This window comes from Stomoxys calcitrans, chromosome 3 (assembly GCF_963082655.1).
Source record: "Stomoxys calcitrans chromosome 3, idStoCalc2.1, whole genome shotgun sequence".
Taxonomy (NCBI): domain Eukaryota; kingdom Metazoa; phylum Arthropoda; class Insecta; order Diptera; family Muscidae; genus Stomoxys; species Stomoxys calcitrans.
The window spans coordinates 41,929,623-41,951,052 of NC_081554.1; the positions used below are offsets into that span (position 1 = coordinate 41,929,623).

The window sequence follows — 21,430 nt, forward strand, 5'->3', positions numbered from 1 at the left end:
ATCAGGCGAAGAGGAGTTCGTGGGCGAAATTTTGTAGAGAATTAAAAGCCACTAGTGTAGCATCTAGGATGCTCAAAGAGCTCTAGAAGGATCCGAGCACTCCTAGCTCCTGGAGGAGGGAGCACGGGACTTACACCGAGATTGGTCAGGGGATGGTGTAATTTCTGATGAAAACGGTTTTTCCGGCCGTCCAGAAAGTGTTCGGCGATTAAGATATCGCAATATCGACATATGTGGTCTTAGCGGATAACCTCATCAGGGATAAAGTTGAAGAGGATAAGACCGCGGGGTCACCCTGCTATGGCTAGAAAGGATTTTTCCCGGCGAGCTTGGTATGGTGCTACATACTAAGGATGTGGAGGGCAGGCAGGGTGGTATTTATTTCCAAGGCGGAAAAATAAGACACAGCAAGACAAAGGATTATAGTCCCATTAGTCTGTCATCGTTTATACTCAAAATGCTGATAGAGCTAACTGTGAGCGAGGGACTAACGCCGTAGAACTTCATTGGGGCACAAAACGCATACCCCAAAGACAGGTCGGTGGAGACGGCCCTTCACGAAGTGTTACAAGAGGTCGAGATGATGTCCCACCGGTAGAAGGAGTACATGATGGCGGTCATCTTGGATATCGAGGGGGGGCTTCAATAACGTGGAGATAGGATTAATAGTTGCCGCATTGGACCGCATGGGGATCCACCCTATTATCTCCCAGTGGATAAAATAAATGCTTTGTGGCAGGAACCTGGGAGACAGTGTGCGAACCAGGAAGATAGTGTGGTCAGTAGGTGGGTGACAAGAGGAACGCCCCAAGAGGGTTGTTCTCTCCGATTCTGTGGAACCTCGTGATGAATGAAATCCTGTTGGATCCCGGCGTAGGTGATACGAAAGTAATCGCTTATGCGGCCGATGTCGTGTTTCTAGTCCGAGGCAGGTTTTTGTAGACGATTAGCGGGATCGTGGAAGATTGTCACTGAAGAAAATGTCGCAATGGGCTAGCAGGAGTGGGTTGATGACCAACCCAAGGATGATGGAGCTGGTGCTCTTGGCTCACAGATACAGGATACCAGAGTTCTGACTCCCACCTTTGGACAGGATCACCCTGCAGCTGTCGTAGAAAGAAAGCGTATTACCACGTCATAGTCATCGAGGTTTGTGAGGTACTTTGCCACGTAAAAACTTCTGCAGCACGCCGTTTGGACTCGGCTTTAAAAAGAGGCCCCTCACCATTGAGCTTAAACTTGAATCGGACAGCACTCAGTGATATGTGAGAAGTTTGCTTCTGTTCCGTAATGGAATGTTCGTGGGCAACTTTGCAATATGGCCATTGTGAGACCAGTACTGAACTATGGGGCATTGGTATGGTGTAGGGCCGTGGATAAAAGGACTCGTACGAGGGAGTTCAAGAAGGTCCATAGACTGGCCTGCGCCGGAGTCGCAGGGTAATTCAGATCCGCTCCGCATGCGGGTCTGTAACCGATGCTAGACATGCAGTTCGTAGAGGTCTATATTTGGAACTGCGCCTCCAAAGTCGCGCTTAGGCAGTTCCATTCTGGATGCTATTGGTGCGGAGAGTAGACTAATCCTTCTCTGACTATCTGGCACCGGTACCGATTGGTATTGGGATACGTAGGGCTCGTTTTCGGGGGTGGGATGAATGGAGGGCGAATGCTCCTGTTCCGTAATGGAATGTTCGTGGGCAATATGCAATATGGTCATTGTGAGACCAGTACTGAACTATGGGGCATTGGTATGGTGTAGGGCCGTGGATAAAAGGACTCGTACGAGGGAGTTCAAGAAGGTCCATAGACTGGCCTGCGCCGGAGTCGTAGGGGCATTCAGATCCGCGCCGCAATCGGGTCTTTAACCGATGCTAGATATGCAGATCGTAGAGGACTATATATGGAACTGCGCCTCCAAGGTCGCGCTTAGGCAGTTCCATTCTGGATGCTATTGGTGCGGAGAGTGGACTAATCCACCTCTGACTATCTGGCACCGGTACCGATTGGTATTAGGATACTTAGGACTCGTTTTCGCGGGAGGGATGAATGGAGGGCGAATGCTCCTGTTCCGTAATGGAATGTTCGTGGGCAATATGCAATATGGTCATTGTGAGACCAGTACTGAATTATGGGGCGTTGCTATGGTGGAGAGTCGTGGATAAAAGGACTCGTACGAGGGAGTTCAAGAAGGTCCATAGACTGGCCTGCGCCGGAGTCGTACGGGCATTCAGATCCGCGCCGCAATCGGGTCTTTAACCGATGCTAGATATGCAGATCGTAGAGGACTATATTTGGAACTGCGCCTCCAAGGTCGCGCTTAGGCAGTTCCATTCTGGATGCTATTGGTGCAGAGAGTAGACTTATCCTCCTCTGACTATCTGGCACCGGTACCGATTGGTATTGGGATACTTAGGACTCGTTTTCGCGGGAAGGATGAATGAAGGGCGAATGCTGTGTTAGGGGAGGATGAGACCTCGATTTTCACTGATGGCTCCTCCAAGATGGAGTAAGGAATATAATTGGGGTTTATTGCGAAGAACTCAATATCGGAATGTCTCTGAGACTACCAGAGGAGTGTATGGTCTTTCAGGCAGAGGTCTATGCCATTACAGTAGCCGCAAGAAAAATACTGGTAGAGATCTACCGCCCTCAAGACTCAGGTTTTATATAGACGGTATGGCGGCGCTTAAGGCTTTGGGGTTTGAGGGCGGCAAGGTCGAGGTGTGTAGCGGAGTGTTTGGAGTCCCTGGATATGCTCCGGGTCCCCGATGTAACGCTGATACGCGCTGGGTTGCCGGACATGAGGGGATTTCGGGGAATGAATGGGCGGACGAGTGCGCCAGAAGGGATTCGTCAGCGCCGGGCAAACCAGTCACCGGTCTTGCCTACGTACCATTTGGGCCTATATTCGGAACTTCGCCGCCAAGGTTGCACTTAGCGAGCTGAGCGAGTTTGGCGTGCTATCGATGCGGAGAGTAGACTGAAGAGGATCACCGGTTATCTGGTACCGGCATCGATTGGTTGCGCTTAGGTTGAGGGAGTTCGTTGTGCTATTGGTGCGGAGAGTATGCGCCTGAGGGGATTTCCGACTATCTGGCTCCTGTACCGATTGATGTTGGGATATTCAAGATTCGTTTTCGCGGAAGGGATGAGTGGAAGGCGAGTGCTGTGTTAGAGGAGGATGAAACCTCGATCTTCACTGATGGCTCCAAGATGGAATAAGGAGCAGTATTGGGGTCAGATAGTCGGAGAAGCACTTAATATCGGTATGTCTACCGGACGAGTGTATGGCCTTTTAGGCAGAGATCTATGCCATTACAGTAGCCGCAAGAGAAATTCTAGCAGGGATCTACCACTCTCGAAACTCAGGAATTATATAGACAGTATGGCGGCTCTCAAGGCTTTGGGGTTCGAGAACGGCGAGGTCGAGGTGTGTTACGGATTGTTAGGAGTCCCTGGATAGGCTCTGGTTCTACAATGTAACGCTGATATGTGTTCCCGGGCATAAAGAGATTTCGGGGAAAAAAGAGGCGGACGAATGCTCCAATTGGTATTTGTCAGAGCAGGGCAAATCAATCACCGGTCTAGCCTACGTGCCATTTTTCGCAGCCCATTGGGACCTACATTCGGAACTGCGCCGCCAAGGTGGCGCTTAGGCTGAGGGAGTTTGGCATGTTTTTTATGAAGAGTAGGCTGAAGAGGATCTCCGGCTATCCAGCACTGGTACCAATTGGCATTAGGATATTCAGAATTCATTTTCGCTAGAGGGATGAATGGAGGGCGAATACTGTGTTAGAGGAGGATGAGATCTCGATCTTCACTGATAGCTGCGCCGACATGGTCGCGCTCAGACTGAGGGAGTTCGGCATGCTATTGATGCGGAGAGTAGACTGAGGAGGAACTCCAACTATGAAGCACCGGTACCGATTGGTATTAAGATATTCAGGATTCGTTTCCCCGGTAGGGATGAATGGAGGGCGAATGCTGTGTTAGAGGAGGATGAGACCTCGATCGTTCCTGACAGCTGCGCCGCCAAGGTCGCGCTTAGACTGAGGGAGTTCGGCATGCTATTGATGCGGAGAGTAGACTGAGGAGGAACTCCGACTATCAAGTGCGGATTGTTATTAGGATATTCAGGATTCGTTTCCCCGGTAGGTATGAATGGTAGGGACGATGAGACCTCGATCTTCACTGATGGCTCCAAGATGGAGTAAGGGACCGGTTTGGAGATTTATCGCGACGAACTCAATATTGGTATGACTCTGAGACTACCTAACGAGTGTATGGTCTTTTGAGGCAGAGGTCTATGCCATTACAGTAGTCCCAAATTGAATTTTGGTAAGGAATATACCGCCCTCAAATCTCAGGATTTATGTGGACAGTATAGCGGGGTTCAAGACCTTGGCTTCGAGGACGATGAGGTCAAGGTGTGTGGTGCATTGTTTGGAGTGCCTGGATAGGCCCTGGGTTTTCAATATAACGCTGATATGTGTTCTGGGACATAAAGGGGTTTCGGGGAAGAAAGGGGTGGACAAATGCTCCAATAGGGATTCGTCAGTGCAGGGCAAACCCGTCACCGATCTGACCTACGTGCCATTTCCATTGGTCCTATAATCGAAACTGCGCCGCCAAGGTCGCGCTTAGACTGAGGGAGTTCGACATGCTATTAATGCGGAGAGTAGACTGAGGAGGAACTACGACTATCTAGCACCGGTACCGATTGGTATTAGGATATTCAGGATTCGTTTCCCCGTTAGGGATGAATGGAGGGAGAATGCTGTGTTAGAGGAGGATGAGACTTTGACCTTTACTGATGGCTCCAAGATGGAGTAAGGAACCGGTTTGGGGATCTACAGCGACGCACTCAACATTGGTATGTCTCTGAGACTACCAAACGAGTGTATGGTCTTTTGAGGCAGAGGTCTATTCCATTACAGTAGTCCTAAATGGAATTTGAATAAGGGATCTACCGCCCTCAAATCTCAGGATTTATGTGGACAGATCGGTCTTTCAAGCAGAGGTCTGTGCCATTACAGTAGTCCCAAAATGGAATTTTGATAAGGAATCTACCGCCCTCAAATCGTAGGATTTATGTGGACAGTATAGCGGCATTCAAGGCCTTGGTTTTGAGGATGGTGAGGTGGAGATGTGTCGCGAATTGTGTTTAGTCCTTGGATAGGCTCTGGGTCCTGGTTCGCGGATATGAAAGGACTCCATGGAATGAATGGGCGGACGAATACGCCAGGAGGCATTCGTCTGCTATGGGCAAACCAGTCACCGGTCTTGTCCATTTCGAGCTTTCTAATATATTGGTTTGCCCAAAAAGTAATTGCGGATTTTTTAAAAGAAAGTAAATGCATTTTTAATAAAACTTAGAATGAACTTTAGTCAAATATACTTTTTTTACAATTTTTTTTTTTTCTGGAGCAAGCTAACAGTAAGAGCTGATAACTGACAGAAGAAAGAATGCAATTACAGAGTCACAAGATGTGAAAAAATTTGTCAACGCCGACTATATGAAAAAACCGCAATTACTTTTTGGGCAACCAAATAGTAGACGAGATGGCCAGAGCGGGGTTAGTGGCGAGATGAAACTCAGCGGGTGGTTGCCTTAATATTAAGGTGTTCTGGTGCACGTTCTCGACCAGAGGAGGACGACAAAGTTAATTACGTTCCACATGAGGTCGTTGAACACATTGATAGGCGTTATAGCAGGACATTGTACCATGGGCCGGCTGGATGAGAAGGAGACTATCGAAAATTTTCTATGTTCATGTCTGGCCTGTTGGGCCAATTTTTCTACGATTTTGGTGATCTTGCTAATATACTTCTGGGAGGTGTCGCAAGGTTTGTGGACGCGATGGGATGATTCCGAGGGAGGGTACGATTAAATGCTGCGAAGGCACATACGTGCTTGTGTGTAGGATGGGCGTTTCAACCCTTCTATCCCATCCTCTCGCTCCCCCCTTCTGGTTCTATATTCTTCCTATTTCTTTAATGCGTGCATAATTTCTGGATATGGTCCGACATCTCATATCACATTTCTCTTCTCTTTCTTTCTAGGGTTTCACAATAGGCCAAGCCTCCTAATGAATTCACCTATGGTGGGCAACCCATTCAACCTAACCTAGCCTAACTTTGCAGATGGCCTTGGGGGATATAAATTTGAAGTACATATGATGTTGCTTGGTCCAAACAATTTTATGTCACCAATTTCTTATCCTTCGTTTGGTGGCACAGTTCAATCAACAACATGTGCTCCAAAATTTATCTACCAAAAAAAATGTATCAAAAAAAAAACTCCGCGACAGCTAAAATTTGTTTTAGAACTTTAAAAGACAAACGCCATAACTTAAAGGCAAAAAGAAAACTAAAAAACAACATTTCCTTTAAAAGTTTCTAAGTCTATATTCTGTTTTGTTTTTTTTTTTCCTGAACATAAAGAAACCCTTGTTGCAGATTTTCAAGAAAAAAAGCAAACCTGCAGGATAGTAGAAAAACAAAGAAAATTATCCACACTGTAAGTACAAGTGGTCGTTATCGTCTGCTTTGTCCTTACAGTGTATGAAATAAACCAAAAACGAAAAAGGAAAAAAGAAAAATCAACGGAAACAGAAGCAGAAACCATAGCAATTTGTATGTATGATGTAGAGTATATATGGATGTATTACAGCACTAGCTGGTCGTTTCGTGCGAAAAAGTATTCATTTGTGTGTGTGTGTGTGTTTCGGTATGAGTTGTTCTCTAGTTATTGCCACTTACTTATATCCTGCTAAAATATTCATTAGCGTACTTTTGCCCGCACCCGAAGGTCCCATAATGGCCGTCAGCTCACCATTGCGAAATTTACCCGAAACACCTTTTAATATTGTCTTAAAACCTCGCCTTCTTCCCTCCGAAACGGAATAGGAAATCTCTGTGAATTCAATATCGACCGGTGGCCTCTGGGGCAAATGGGACAGGGAGACAGTGCCTTTCTTCTGGCCATTGGGACTGCAGCTGTTTTGAATTTTCGGTGCCAGTATGTGATTGCCTGAAATGATGCCATTGCACAAATTGTTCTGTGAGCTGAAAAGATATTAAAAACAGGTAAAAGGGAAATGTTAGACCTCAAGTTACTACAATTTGAGCATATACATAATAAAACGCATTTAATAATGAATTTTAATCTTGTTTTTTGTGATAACAACCATAAAATTCTAATGAATTTCAAAGAAAAATAGATAAGCAATATATTTTAAATTGTAAATATTTTTTATATTTTTTTCCAGCTATAAAATGCGATAAATTTTTGCCGGTTCTATGAAAACAATTTTTTGGCATATTAAGAGTTATTTACTTTACCCTACATGTTATGGACCGATTCTGGCCACTTTTGATTTGGATGTTTGAGACCATAGTAAAAAAAAATTCAACCAAATTGGTAAAGAATTGCTCCCTTTAGGGGCAGCAGCTAGTGAAGCATCTAAGGAGGAATCGTCCACACCGCAAGCGTCCAGTGTCCTGAGGGAGAGTGGTTTCACTGCTATCTCAACTGCTCCTTGATGCTTAAGGAAACTCATCATGACAAGATCGAACGAATCTTGTGAGGATGAACTCTTGGCGGACTCAGAAGATAAGGCTAACGCAAAAGTGGTGTAAATTCTGAATCCTGACTATGGTCCAGTTTCTGCAGATAAATCTCCATAGTAAGGCCGCTTCGACGGCTCTAAAGGTCCTTCTGATGGCAGGAGGATTAGACGAGGTTCTTATACAGCAACAATGGGTGTGAGGAGGAATGGTTGGGGACTAAGGGTTTCTGGATTTAAATTTCCCAAGGGAACGGGGTATGGGAGGCTCGTAGGAGCCTGTATTCTTGCAAGGAGTAGTCTAAATGTTTTTCTTCTTCCGTCGCTGTATACCCTGCAAGGGAATTACCACTGCCAGAAATATTTATTATACCCTCCACCATAGGATGGGGGGTATACTAATTTCGTCATTCTGTTTGTAACTACTCGAAATATTCGTTTGAGACCCCATAAAGTATATATATTCTTGATCGTCGCGACATTTTATGTCGATCTAGCCATATCCGTCCGTCTGTCTGTCCTAAGCACGCTAACTTCCGAACGAATAAAGCTAGCCGCTTAAAATTTTGCACAAATTCTTCTTATTACTGTAGGTCGGTTGGTATTCTAAATGGGTCATATCGGTCCATGTTTTGATATAGCTGCCATATAAACCGATCTTGGGTCTTGACTTCTTGAGCCTCTAAAGTGCGCAACTCTTATCCGATTGGGATGAAATTTTGCACGACGTTTTATTTTATGATATCCAGCATCTGTGCCAAGTATGGTTCACATCGGTCCATAACCTGATATAGCTGCCATATAAACCGATCTTGGGTCTTGACTTCTTGAGCCTCTAGTGTGCGCAATTCTTATCCGATTAGAATGAAATTTTGCACGACGTGTTTTGCTACGATATCCAATAACTGTGCCAAGTATGGTTCACATCGGTCTATAACCTGATATAGCTGCCATATAAACCGATCTTGGGTCTTGACTTCTTGAGCCTCTAGAGGGCGCAATTCTTATCCGATTTGACTGAAATTTTGCACATAGTGTTTTAGTATCACTTCTAACAACTGTGCTAAGTATGGTTCAATGCGGTCCATTACCTGGTATAGCTGTCATATAAACCGATCTTGTGTCTTGACTTCTTGAGCCTCTAGAGTGCGCAATTCTTACCCGATTAGAATGATATTTTGCACCACGTGTTTTGTTATGATATCCAACAACTGTGCCAAGCATGGTTCAAATCAGTCCATAACCTGATGTAGCTGCCATATAAACCGATCTTTGGTCTTGACTTCTTAGGCCTCTAGTTTTTCTAATGTTCTCACCTAGATTTGAACCGATGGGTTCGGTACATGCATACCTCTGCGCCACGATGGTCTCCCTTATTACTAGCTGACATCCCTATATATGGCGCACGATTCTAAGATGCCGCCTTCAAGCCTTAAGTTACCCTTTGAAGCCGTTTCTGCAGGGAAAGAGAGCCTCATTATAGGAAGCGATGCTAATGCCTATCACCAGATATGGGACCGACACGGGATAGCTTGAGCACCACACAGGCTGGAACATTGAGGTCCGATCTATGTAGTGTTCATTGCCGTCACAACAAGCTTAGCTGCGAGCTACCGGGCACGTCTACAAGTTGCGGATAATGGAATGCTATATATGGAGTAGCTGCAACGGCAGTCGTGGATAATCAGCGGTATCGAACGGAGAGTCTCAGTGTCGATTTTTATTTAAAGAGAATAAACCGATCCGAAAAATTTAAACCAAATTAGACAAAAATTGCTGCTTCGAAGGCCTAAAGAAGATAAATCGGGAAATCGGTTTATATGGGAGCTATATCAGGTTATAGAACGATTCGGACTGTATTTGGCACAGCTGTTGAAAGTCGTAACAGAACACTACATGCAAAATTTCAGCCAAATCGGAAAAAACTTGCGGCTTGTAAGGGCTAAAGAAATCAAATCGGGAGATCGGTTTATATGGAAGCTATACCAGGTTATAGAACGATTTGGACCGTACTTAGGACAGATGGAAGCCATAACAGAACACTTCAGCCAAATCAGACAAAAATTGCGGTTTCCAAGGGCTCGATAAGTCAAATCGGGGGGATCAGTTTATATGGGAGCTATATCCAAATCCGAACCGATATGGCCCATTTGCAATCTCCAATGACCTACATCAATAGTAGTTATCGGTGTAAAATTTCAAGTGGCTAGCTTTGCGCGTTCGAACGCTAACGTGATTTTAACAGACGGACGGACGGACATGGCTAGATCGAATCTGAATGTCGAGACGAATCAGAATTTATATACTTTGTGGGGTTCCAGATCGATATTTCGAGGTGTTAAAAACGGAATAACTAGATTAGTATATCCCCATCCTATGGTGGTGCGTATAAAAAACAACCATTTGAAGAAAAACAAGTAAAAGCTTGCTTAGTTCGGCCTGTCCGAATCTAATAAACCCTCCACCATGGATCGCATTTGTCAAGTTCTTTGAATGACGTTTTCAAAAATATATCAGCTATATAAAGTTTTTGACCGATATGGACGGTACTAGTCGTGGCTGTCAGAAGCCATAGAAAATACCACAATACCAAATACCAAAAATTTCAGGCAAATTGAGTTATAATTGCGACCTCCAGAGACTAAGAAAGTCAAATTGAGAGATCATTTTTTATGGCAGCTATATCCACCGATTTGGTATGACTTCCAACAACTGTGATAGGTATGGTCTAACCTAACACAATTGTTGTTAGATCATACCAAAACGAGAAGTGAAAAATTTCAGCCAAATCGGATAAGAATTGCGCCCTCTAGAAGCTCAAGAAGTCAAGACCCAAGATCGGTCTATATGGCAGCTATATCAAAAAATGGGCCGATTTGGTCCCTTTATCGGACCAAATCGGCCCAGACGGATGGACAGACGGACGGACAGACGGAGAAACGGACGGACAGACAGACGGACGGACGGACGGACAGACGGATGAACAGACGGACGGACAGACGGAAGGACGGACGAAAGGACGGACGGAAGGACGGACAGAAGGACTGACGGAAGGACGGACGGAAGGACGGACGGAAGGACGGACGGACGGAAGGACGGAAGGACGGACGGAAGGACGGACGGAAGGACGGACGGAAGGACGGACGGAAGGACGGACGGAAGGACGGACGGAAGGACGGACGGAAGGACGGACGGAAGGACGGACCGAAGGACGGGCGGACAGACGGACGGAAAGTCGGACGGAAAGTCGGACGGAAAGTCGGACGGAAAGTCGGACGGAAAGTCGGACGGAAAGTCGGACGGATGGACGGACGGCCAGACGGACGGACAGACGGACGGACGGACGGACAGACAGACAGACAGACGGACGGATGGACGGACAGACAGACAGACAGACAGACAGACGGACAGACGGACAGACGGACGGACAGACGGACAGACGAACGGACAGACGGACGGACGGACAGACGGACACACAGACGGAGACGGACGGACAGATGGACGGACGGATGGACGGACAGACGGACGCACAGACGGACGGACAGACAGACGGTCATGGCTAGATTGACTTTAAATGTTACGACGATCAAGAATTTACATGCTTTATGGGGTCTTCGACGCATATCTCGTAGTGTAATGACGAAATTAGTAAACGCTGGAGGGTATAAAAGTTATGTAAGAAATAACTTAAATTTTTTGCAAAAATATCAAAAATTTTGGGGTACCAAAACGCACTATTTGAAATTTCATCAAAATCTAATGAAAAATGCTCCTTTTATGGGCTCAATACTCTATATCGGGAGATCGGTCTATAGGGCAGCTATATCCAAATATAGTCCGATCTGGACCACACTTCACAAAAATGGGTAGTGGTCTACTAGAACTCACTCCGCCAAATTTCATCGAATAAATGGATCTATTATGGTCTCAATAACCTTTATCGGGAGATCGGGCGGGCGGTCTATCGGGCTACTACATCCAAATATAGTCCGATCTGGACCACACTTCACAAAAATGGGTAGGGGTCTACTAGAACTCATTGCACCAAATTTCATCGAATTCGGGTAGTACATAGATCTATTATGGTCTCAATACCCTTTATCGGGAAATCGGGCAGATGGTCTATAGGGACAGCTACATCCAAATATAGTCCAATCTGGTCCACACTTCACAGGAGTGGGTAGGGGTCTACCAGAACTCACTGTGCCAAATCTTATCGAAAACGGATGAAAAATAACCAATTTATTACCTCAAGACTTTAACTCTGGTGATCGGTCTATATAGCGGCTATGTACAACAACATTCCGATTTTTTGAGATCAGAAGACCAAGTTTATATAAAAAGAATACGAAATTAATAAAAATTGCTTGGAAAATTTGTTTATACCCAAGATATCTGGAAAATTATACATTCCCAGCTTTTGGGTATAAATGGGTAGATACCCGAGATTTTATCGGGTAAATACCTTTTGGGGATTTACCCATCGCCCATCTCTAGTAATAGGACTATTAAGCCTGAGTCGGATTTTGGTTCGAAGTTAAGCACCCTTGCCCCGACTTCGAACCACTCTCCGACTCCGGCTTAATACCCCGACTCCGACTTGGACTACGACACGGGATCGGAGTCGACTCCGCAGCCCTACTCCAAAAGGGGTCCCTTTTGCATAGGTCTCTAATGGAGGCCATCGTAGCGCAGAGGTAAGCATGTCCACCTATGACGCTGAACGCCTGGGTTCGAATCCTAGCGAGATCATCAGAAAAACAATTTTCAGTGGTGGTTTTCCCCTTCTAATGCTGGCAACATTTGTGTGGTACTATGCCATGTAAAACTTCTCTCCAAAGAGGTGTCGCACTGCGGCACGCCGTTCGGACTCGGCTATAAAAAGGAGGCCCCTCATCATTGAGCTTAAATTTGAATCGGACTGTTCATGGGCAAAATTTGCAATAGGTCTCTATTTCATACCCAATTTTTTTTTATTTGATAACTTGATTTGCATGTGCTGCATAGGCTTTCAGTAGCCATAAGCCATAAGGCCACATATAATCCATCTGCAAAATCATTACTCAGTTTAATAACTGAGAAAACATAAAAAATTTAATAAAATATCAAAAATCTCACATGTAAAAATTAAAGTACTCCCCTTCGTTACTTTAATAGACCATAACTATGTGCTATTTTCTCAGAAAGCCACCAACATTTGCTACCTTCTTTGCCACTATTTGTCCCTGAACTTACTTTTGTGCCTTGAACCAAGCGCGTCGCTTCTGTGTTGCATGGTCAACATCCTGGGCGTCTATCGTGTGTGGGTGTAGTTGTAGCTGCTGTTGGTTACTGTAGATGGTTGACTCGTTGGGTGACACAGAAGTGGTCACATAGCCATTCTTGGTCACTATGGTTTGTATGTAGGATGTGGGCCTTACCACTACTGCTGGTATCTGTTGCTGCTGTGATATTCCATGCTGATGAGGTTGCAAACTGTTTGCACTATCGTTAACAGGATTTCTGCAGACCTGAGCATAAGCGGAATGGCGTCTTAATTGCACATCACTTGCATATGGTTGCTGCTGCTGCAGGTCATGAGAGGTCCTTGCCGTTTTTCTGGCTTTAGTGGCAGGTAAAGGTAGAGTTTTTGTTGTGGCCTTTGTAGGTGACAAACTGTCAGGGCCAGCTTCTTTGTTTGTAGAGGGCGGTGAAACATGATTGTGGCATGTAGCGGGGTTAGAGGCAGCTGCGGCATTACCAATAAACGCTGTATTCAAAATTCCTCCTTCACAGTCCAATTGTATACGCAATGCCGGAGGTGGCTGTAAATTGTTGCTCAGGCTAGTTACGTTGGAGTGCAGCAGTGATGAGGTGGCTACTGTTGTGCTGGGCGTGCCATGTGTAAGGATTCTGGAGGCAGGTATTGCACTGTAACGGGCCTGAGCTGTTTTGCAAGCATTTACAACCAAATGGGCATTACTATCGGCACTATTGCAGCGGGACAGGGAGAGTAATGACTTGTCTTGAGTGCTATTGGACTCTTGGGATTCTTCAGAGGAGTTTTTTTGTATGCTGGTCATTGTTTAACTTATTTTTTTAATTTTTTTACAATTTTTTAGCTTCTTTGTGGCATATTATTTTGTTTTGTTTCTTTGCAATCACTTCACTTGTTTCTTCAATGAATTCAACAACACAAATGTCCAAAGCTCTTGATTCACTCATAGTCCGCAACGAAATATAGCCATAAATATAAAATTATTTTTACCCTACAAAGTAGCGGGGGCATGGCCGGGGCTTATAAGCTAAATCGTCATTCATCGTAATTTGTTTAATGTCTAAATATTTTTCGATTTCTTCGTTTTTTATTATTTTGAGACACTTTGATAATGGCTCATTGTTAGTTCGTTTCGTTCCGTTTCACTTCCTTACATTACACACAGATGTAGAGGTTCAGTTTTGATGAGGCTCTAAAATTTCTTGGGATTTATAAATAATTGTTGGTTCATGATTTGCCTGAACCTTCAATGTCAGGTTCATGATTTGCTTACAATTATAAATATGCTCTTTGCTTTTGGGGTCTTAAATTTAATTGAGAAATAAAGTTTTATATTTTTGTCAATGATTCTTTTGCTTGAGTTAGATTTTTTATTTCTTCTTTGTCAAAAGAGTCAAAGGAGAGGGGTGATTTGAATTTTCTTATAAGTGTATCTCTCGTTAAGAGTACTTTTGGATAGCAGGAGTGTGATGTTTCTTTATTGCTTTGAAATTCTAAATAGATTTATCCAATGAATAAAGCTACCAGCTTCTTAAGTCCCCACGTACTCTAATTTTTCTGCACTAGATGAAGTCCAAGTATGACCTCTTAAAGAAAGGTCATATATGAATGGATAAACACATGTATACATACAAATTTCCATAAAAATTTAACATTGGCGAAATTTACCATACCAATTTAACATGTACGCTATTGATACAAGAGAGAATATAAAAAACGAGTAAAAGAGCATTAACTTCGGCCGGGCCAAACCTTGGATACCCACCACCTCGGGTATATATGTAAACCACCTTTCGTCAAAGTCTGGTGAAAAATGCATAATTTATGCCCCCATAGCATTTATATCGAAATATGGTCCAATTTGGACCAGATTCGGCAAGACCTCAAATCGAGAGATCGGTCTGTATGGCAGCTATATCCAAATCTGAACCGATCTGGGTAAAATTAAAGCAGGATGTCGAAGGGCCTATCATAACTCACTGTCCCAAATTTCGGCGAAATCGGACAATAGATGCGACTTTTATGGCCCCAAAACCTTAAATCGAGAGATCGGTCTATATGGCGGCTATATCCAAATCTGGACCGATCTGAGCCAAATTCAAGAATATTGTCAAAGGGACTAACACAACTCACTGTTCCAAATTTCGGCAAAATCGGATAATAAATGCGTCTTTGTGGGCCCAAAACCTTAAATCGAGAGCTCGGTCTATATGACAGCTATATTCAAATCTGAACCGATCTGAGCCAAATTGAAGTAGCATGTCGAAGGGCCCAGTACACTTCACTGTCCGAAATTTTGGCAAAATAGGATAATAAATACGTCTTTTATGGCCCCAAAACCTTAAATCGAAAGATCGGTCTATATGACAGCTATACCCAAATCTGGACCGATCTGTGCCAAATTCCAAAAAGATGTCGAGGGGCCCAACACAACTTACAGTCCTAAATTTCAGCGAAATCGGATATTAAATGAGCCATTTCTATGCCCAAGACCTTAAATCGAGATATCGATCTATATAGCAGCTATACCCAAATCTGGACCGATCTGTATCAAATTCCAGTTAGATGTCGGGGGGACCAAAACAACTCACTGTCCCAAATTTCGGCGAAATCGGATAATAAATACGCCATTTATATGCCCGAGTCCTTAAATCAAGAGATAGGTCGGTATGGCAGCTATATCCAAATCTGGACCGATCTAAGCCAAATTGAAGAAGGAAGTCGAAGGCTCTAACAAAACTCACTGTGTTACATGCGTTTTCGTCGCCCACGCCCTCATTCGGACTGTGTCTTCCCGAAAGGCTTCGGATTAACGAAGTTTATTGACGACAGTCCTCTGACCTTCACTGCCTATTTGTCTGCTCTTTCATTCCCCCATACCCCGCTTTTGCCCGGCATCCAGACGATGCGGGTCGTGCTTTCCTCAGAAATTTGTTAATAATCTCCTTATTACACTCTAAGACTCTTTGTGACCTTACCGTTCTAGTTGTTATTGCCCTGATGGCCAGTTTACTGCCCGTAGAGATGTTAACACTCGACTTACTCGCGTTAACACTGTACCACACCACGCATTCCGTTATCGCCCGGGTCTCTGGCAGCAGGACCGTCTTGTGGTCCAGCAGTCTAAAACAGATCTCAGTCCCTGAGTTCTCCATGCAGACCCATCTGTCCTCGAGCTTTGATTCATCTGTGTGTCATGATCTCCCAGATTGCAATACCAGAGTTCTGTTAATTCAAGACATTACCTCTATTGTCGTCTCAAGTATCCCTTCGGAAACCTCTTGCATACCATCCAGGTTTCCTATCGTCAGTTCGTTTATACTGCAATGGTGTTACCTACTCACATCCTCTATCAATTCTCCTATCGCCTTAAGTCTCAAAGACGTAGAGGCTGACTCACACTTAATCTGTATGTCTATGTGTCGGATATCGAGAATAGTCTGCAGTGCGTTAGTGGGCGACATCCTCGCCTCGTCCTCGCTTTGCATATGCCAAGACAACATGTTCTCTGAACCTTTTGCATTATCCTTACTTTGCTATTATTCTACACCGCACCAAACTACTGAGAAGTAGGATAGTATTGGACGAATCATGCTCCTGTAGAACAACTATCCTAAGATTCAGGGTTCATTTCGATGTTGCGGCGCATCTTCATAGTAGCCAATATCTGTGAATCTTCTCGGCACGTACCTGAATGTGACACTTCCGATTCGGATTCCTGTTCAAGAACACTCATAAGTATTTAACCTTATAAGGTAACGAAATGTTTCTATTGAGAACACGTAGTTCATCAAATCGATCCTCCATCGTCTTCCTCGTTAACAGGCAGGCTTCAGTCTTCTATGGGCTAGGCTTAGCTCAGTCGTATAATATGATATCAAGAACTTTTCTGCTATGCATATTCGGATCCTTACCCTTTAAAAGAAGCGCAGAGATTAGCTTCCACCTATGACGCTGAATGCCTTGGTTCGAATCCTGGCAAGAACACTAGAAAAATTTTTTCAGCGTTGATTATCCCCTCATAGTGCTGGCGGTATTGGTGAAGTACTGTATCATTTGGTATGGCAGCCAGGTAAAAACTTCACCACAAAGAAGTGACACGAGACGCCGTTTTTCTCTGGGTTAACTTTCAAACCACTAGGCTTAGCTCAGTCGTATGATATCTTCAAGAACTTTTCTGCTACGATAATTCGGACCCTTACCATTTCAAAGTTGCGCAGAAGTTAGCTTCCACCTATGACGCCGAATGCCTTGGTACGAATCCTGGCGAGAACACCAGAAATTTTTTTCTGCGTTGTATCATTTGGTATGGCAGCCAGGTAAAAACTTCTCCACAAAGAGGTGTCCGTTCAGGCTCGGCTATAAAAAGGAGGCCCCTTTCATTGAGCTGAAAATTGAATGGGACAGCACTCATTGATATATGAGAAGTTTTCCCCTCTTCCTTAATGGAATGTTCAAGAGAAAATTTGCATTGCAGCCCTTTGAAGTATTATAACATCGTCTGGGCAGCAGATGGGTTCAAATTATTTCTAGGTTATATATGGTGGTCACCCATAAGAGTGCCTATAAAATGCCTCTCTGTGGCATGCCCTTTGCTGGTCTAGCCTCTAGGACCTAGGTCCACTCGCTCTAGGGTCTAGGGATTGAATGAGAGGTTCGGGACTCACATTATCATTGCCAACTGCCAATGTTTTCTTTTCGGCATCGAAGAATTCTTCTATTTTATGCACAACCTCGTGCAGGACAGTCCCCACGGATCTTTCCCTGACATAGGCATGCGATATGTATTTGAGCAATTCGCTGGATGTCCTACTCTTTATCATGGCAGCCACCATGTTTCCATGGCTTAGAGTAGGAAGGCATCACAAATGATAATTTTTATTGCAAAATACCACTACATATGCCAAATAGCGTATAGCGTAAAATTTCTAATAATCATACTCGTCCGCATACGTAATAAGGTTGTTGCTTTCGTTTAATAATCATACGCCCGGCTGGTCATCGCAATCATGGCGATTCACTGCATAGCATGCCGTATACACAACAATTGTTTGCATTAAATATACGCCAACTGGTCACTGACCTTTTATTGTCTTTGAAATCACATTTCTAAATCACTGACACTTCTTTACTTTTCACCATGAGTTCAATGCCTTACCACCAAAGTAAAGGATTGTAAGTGTGTACAATATTTAAAGAGTGGAACTCTATGTAGAGGACATTGCCACGGACCAATGATAATTTTTTGCAATTTTGTTATATTTTTGCAATTGTTCATAAAAAGAATGGAAAGAGACAAAGTCCAAGTTATGTTATAAGTTATGCAGTAAGTAAGGAAGGGCAAAAGTTGGGCGGAGCCGACTGTATAATACCCTACACCTACCCTATAAGAACAATGTGGGGCTATATCCAATTCTGAATCAATTTTGATGAACCTCGGCAGATGTTTTCAGATGGGTTATGAAATAATCCGTATGCCATTTCGAGCAAATTTGTTCAAACTGTGATAACTACGGTTGACAACTGACAACATTATTGCAAATTACCCAAAATCTGACGAACATATATATGGGAGCTATATCTAATTCTGAAGGCACTTGAAATTTTGCACAAATATTTCGTCAAAGCGAAGTTTGCGGAAGATAGTAAATGTGCGAAATTGGTATAAAATTTCATATAGCACTCATATAAGCCGATCTCCCAAATGGGACTTCTTAAAGGCTTAAATATTATCAGATATGGCTGACATATTTCACATAGTGTTTTGTTATGACTTTCAACATCCATAATTCAATCTCCCGATTTGACTTCTTGACCTTCTACATGCAAAAACAAAAAAAAAAAAAACAAAAAAATAAAACTCTTCGAAAAATTACAAAAAAGTCTATTTTATTCGAGAATAACAATTCTTATAGAAAATGTGTAACATCTCGCTCTACAGTTGAAAATTTGTGGCCTATTTGCAACTTGATATGCAAATGAAAATTTGCACTTGAACATTCTTTTAAGAAACAGGGGCAAACTTCTCACATATCAATGAGTGCTGTCCGATTGAAGTGGGATCTCAATGACAAGGAGCTTCCTTTACATATCCACCACCGAAGGAAGGGGGTATATTCATTTTGTAATTCCGTTTGCAACACATCGAAATATGCATTTCCGACACTATAAAGTATTTGGGTAGCCCAAAAAGTAATTGCGGATTTTTCATATAGTCGGCGTTGACAAATTTTTTCACAGCTTGTGACTCTGTAATTGCATTCGTTCTTCTGTCAGTTATCAGCTGCTACTTTTAGCTTGCTTTAGAAAAAAAGTGTAAAAAAGTATATTTGATTAAAGTTCATTCCAAGTTTTATTAAAAATGCATTTACTTTCTTTTAAAAAATCCGCAATTACTTTTTGGGCAACCCAATATGTAAATTCTTGATCAGCGTAAAAATCTAAGCCGATCTAGACATGTCCGTTCGTCTGTCTGTTGGAATCACGCTACAGTCTTCAAAAATAGAGATATTGAGCTGAAACTATGCACAGATTCTTTTTTTTGTCCATAATCAGGTTAAGTTCGATAATGGGCTATATCGGACTATATCTTGATATAGCCCCCATATAGACCGATCCTCCGATTTTGGGTCTTAGGCCAATAAAAGCAACATTTATTATCCGATTTTGCTGAAATTTGGGAAAATAACTTGTGTTAGGCCCACGGATATCCTTTGCCAATTTGGCCTAGATCGGTCCAGATTTAGATATAGCTGCCATATAGACCGATCTTCCGTTTTAGGGTCTTAGGCCCATAAGAGCCACATTTATTATCCGATTTCGTCGAAATTTGGCACTGTGAGTTGTGTGAGGCCCATGGATATCCTTCGTCAAGTTGGCTTAGATCGGACCAGATTTGGATATAGCTGCCATATAGACCGATCCTTCGATTTAGCGCCTTAGGCCCATAAAAGCCAAATTTATTATCAGATTTTGCTGAAATTTGAAAGAGTAGGTTATGTAAGGCCCATGGATATCCTTCGTTAATTGGGCATAGATCGGTTCAGATTTGGATATAGCTGCCATATAGACCGATCCTTCGATTTAGCGCCTTAGGCCCATAAAAGCCACATTTATTATCCGATTTTGCTGAAATTTGAGAGAGTAAGTTGTGTTAGGCCCATGGATATCCTTCGTCAAGTTGGCTTAGATCGGACCAGATTTGGATATAGCTGCCATATAGACCGATCTTCCGATTTAGGGTCTTAGGCCCATAAAAGCCAAATTTATTATCAGATTTTGCTGAAATTTGAAAGAGTAGGTTATGTAAGGCCCATGGATATCCTTCGTTAATTTGGCATAGATCGGTTCAGATTTGGTTATAGCTGCCATATAGACTGATCCTCCGATTTAGGTTCTTAGGCCCATAAAAGCCACATTTATTATCCGATTTCGCCGAAATTTGGGACTTTGAGTTGTGTTAGGCCCTTTAACATCCTTCGTCAATTTGGCACAGATCTGCCCAGACTTGGATATAGCTGTCATATAGACTGATCCTGCGATTTAGGGTCTTAGGCTCATAAAAGCCACTTTTATTATCCGGCTTCGCCGAAATTTGGGACTGTGAGTTGTGTTAGGCCCTTTAACATCCTTCATCAATTTGGCTCTGATCGGTCCAGATTTGGATATAGCTGCCATATAGACTGATCCTCCGATTTAGGGTCTTAGGCCCATGAAAGCTACATTTAATATACGATTTTGCTGAAATTTGGGAAAGTAAGTTGTGCCAGGCCCTTCGACACACTTCTGCATTATGGTACAGATCGGTCCAGATTTGGATATAGCTGCCACATAGACCGATCTCTCGGTTTTAGGTTTTAGGGCCATAAAAAGCGCATTTATTGTCCGATATCGCCGCAATTTGGGACAGTGAGTTGTGTTAGGCCCTTCGACATTCTTCCTCAATTTCATTCAGATCGGTCAAGATTTGCATATAGCTGCTATATAGATCGATCTCACGATTTAATGTTTTTGGCCCATAAAAGGCGCATTTATTGTCCGATGTTGCCAAAATTTGGGAGAGAGAGTTAAGTTAGGCCCCTTCACATATTTCTGCAATTTGGCTTAGATCGTTCAAGATTTGCATATAGCTGCCATATAGACCGATATCTCGATTTAAAGTCTTGGCCCCCATAAAAGGCTTATTTATAATCCGATTTCACTGAAATTTGACACATTGACTTAGGTTAGGCTTTTCAACATCCATGTTGTATATGGCTCAGATAGGTTTATTTTTAAATATAGCTACTAAAAAGACCAATATTTTGTTATACATAATTGAACAATGACTTTTACATATTAGTATTTGGTCCAAATTGGATCCTATTTCGGTATAGCTGCTATGGGACATAAGGTATGCAATTTTCACCGAATTTTGATGAAAGGTGGTGGTCCCGAGGTGGTGGGTATCCAAAGTTCGGCCCGGCCGAACTTAACGCCTTTTTACTTGTTAGAGCTAAGTACGAACGGCTTGCCGCATTGCGACATCTCTATGCAGAGAAATTTTTACATGGCTGCCATACCAATGGTACAGAACCGCACAAATGTCGCCAGCACTAGGAAAGGA

At 43.3% G+C, this 21,430-nt stretch overlaps 1 protein-coding gene across 4 annotated transcripts in view; it reads right to left on the bottom strand.

The window, feature by feature from the left end:
* Positions 1–21,430, bottom strand: part of LOC106087365 (ATP-binding cassette sub-family G member 4) — a 179,796-nt gene that overhangs the window by 8,306 nt on the left and 150,060 nt on the right. For 2 of the 4 annotated variants that reach the window (XM_059364638.1, XM_059364640.1), the window contains exons 2-3: positions 12,804–14,017; positions 6,763–7,068 (exon numbers count right to left, since the gene is read on the bottom strand). In XM_059364638.1, coding sequence (XP_059220621.1) covers positions 6,763–7,068; positions 12,804–13,630 — 1,133 coding nt within the window. In that variant the 5' untranslated portion in view covers positions 13,631–14,017. Of the gene's footprint in view, positions 1–6,762; positions 7,069–12,803; positions 14,027–21,430 lie in introns of all 4 variants that reach the window. The other 2 variants (XM_059364639.1, XM_059364641.1) reach the window with 2 other exon arrangements.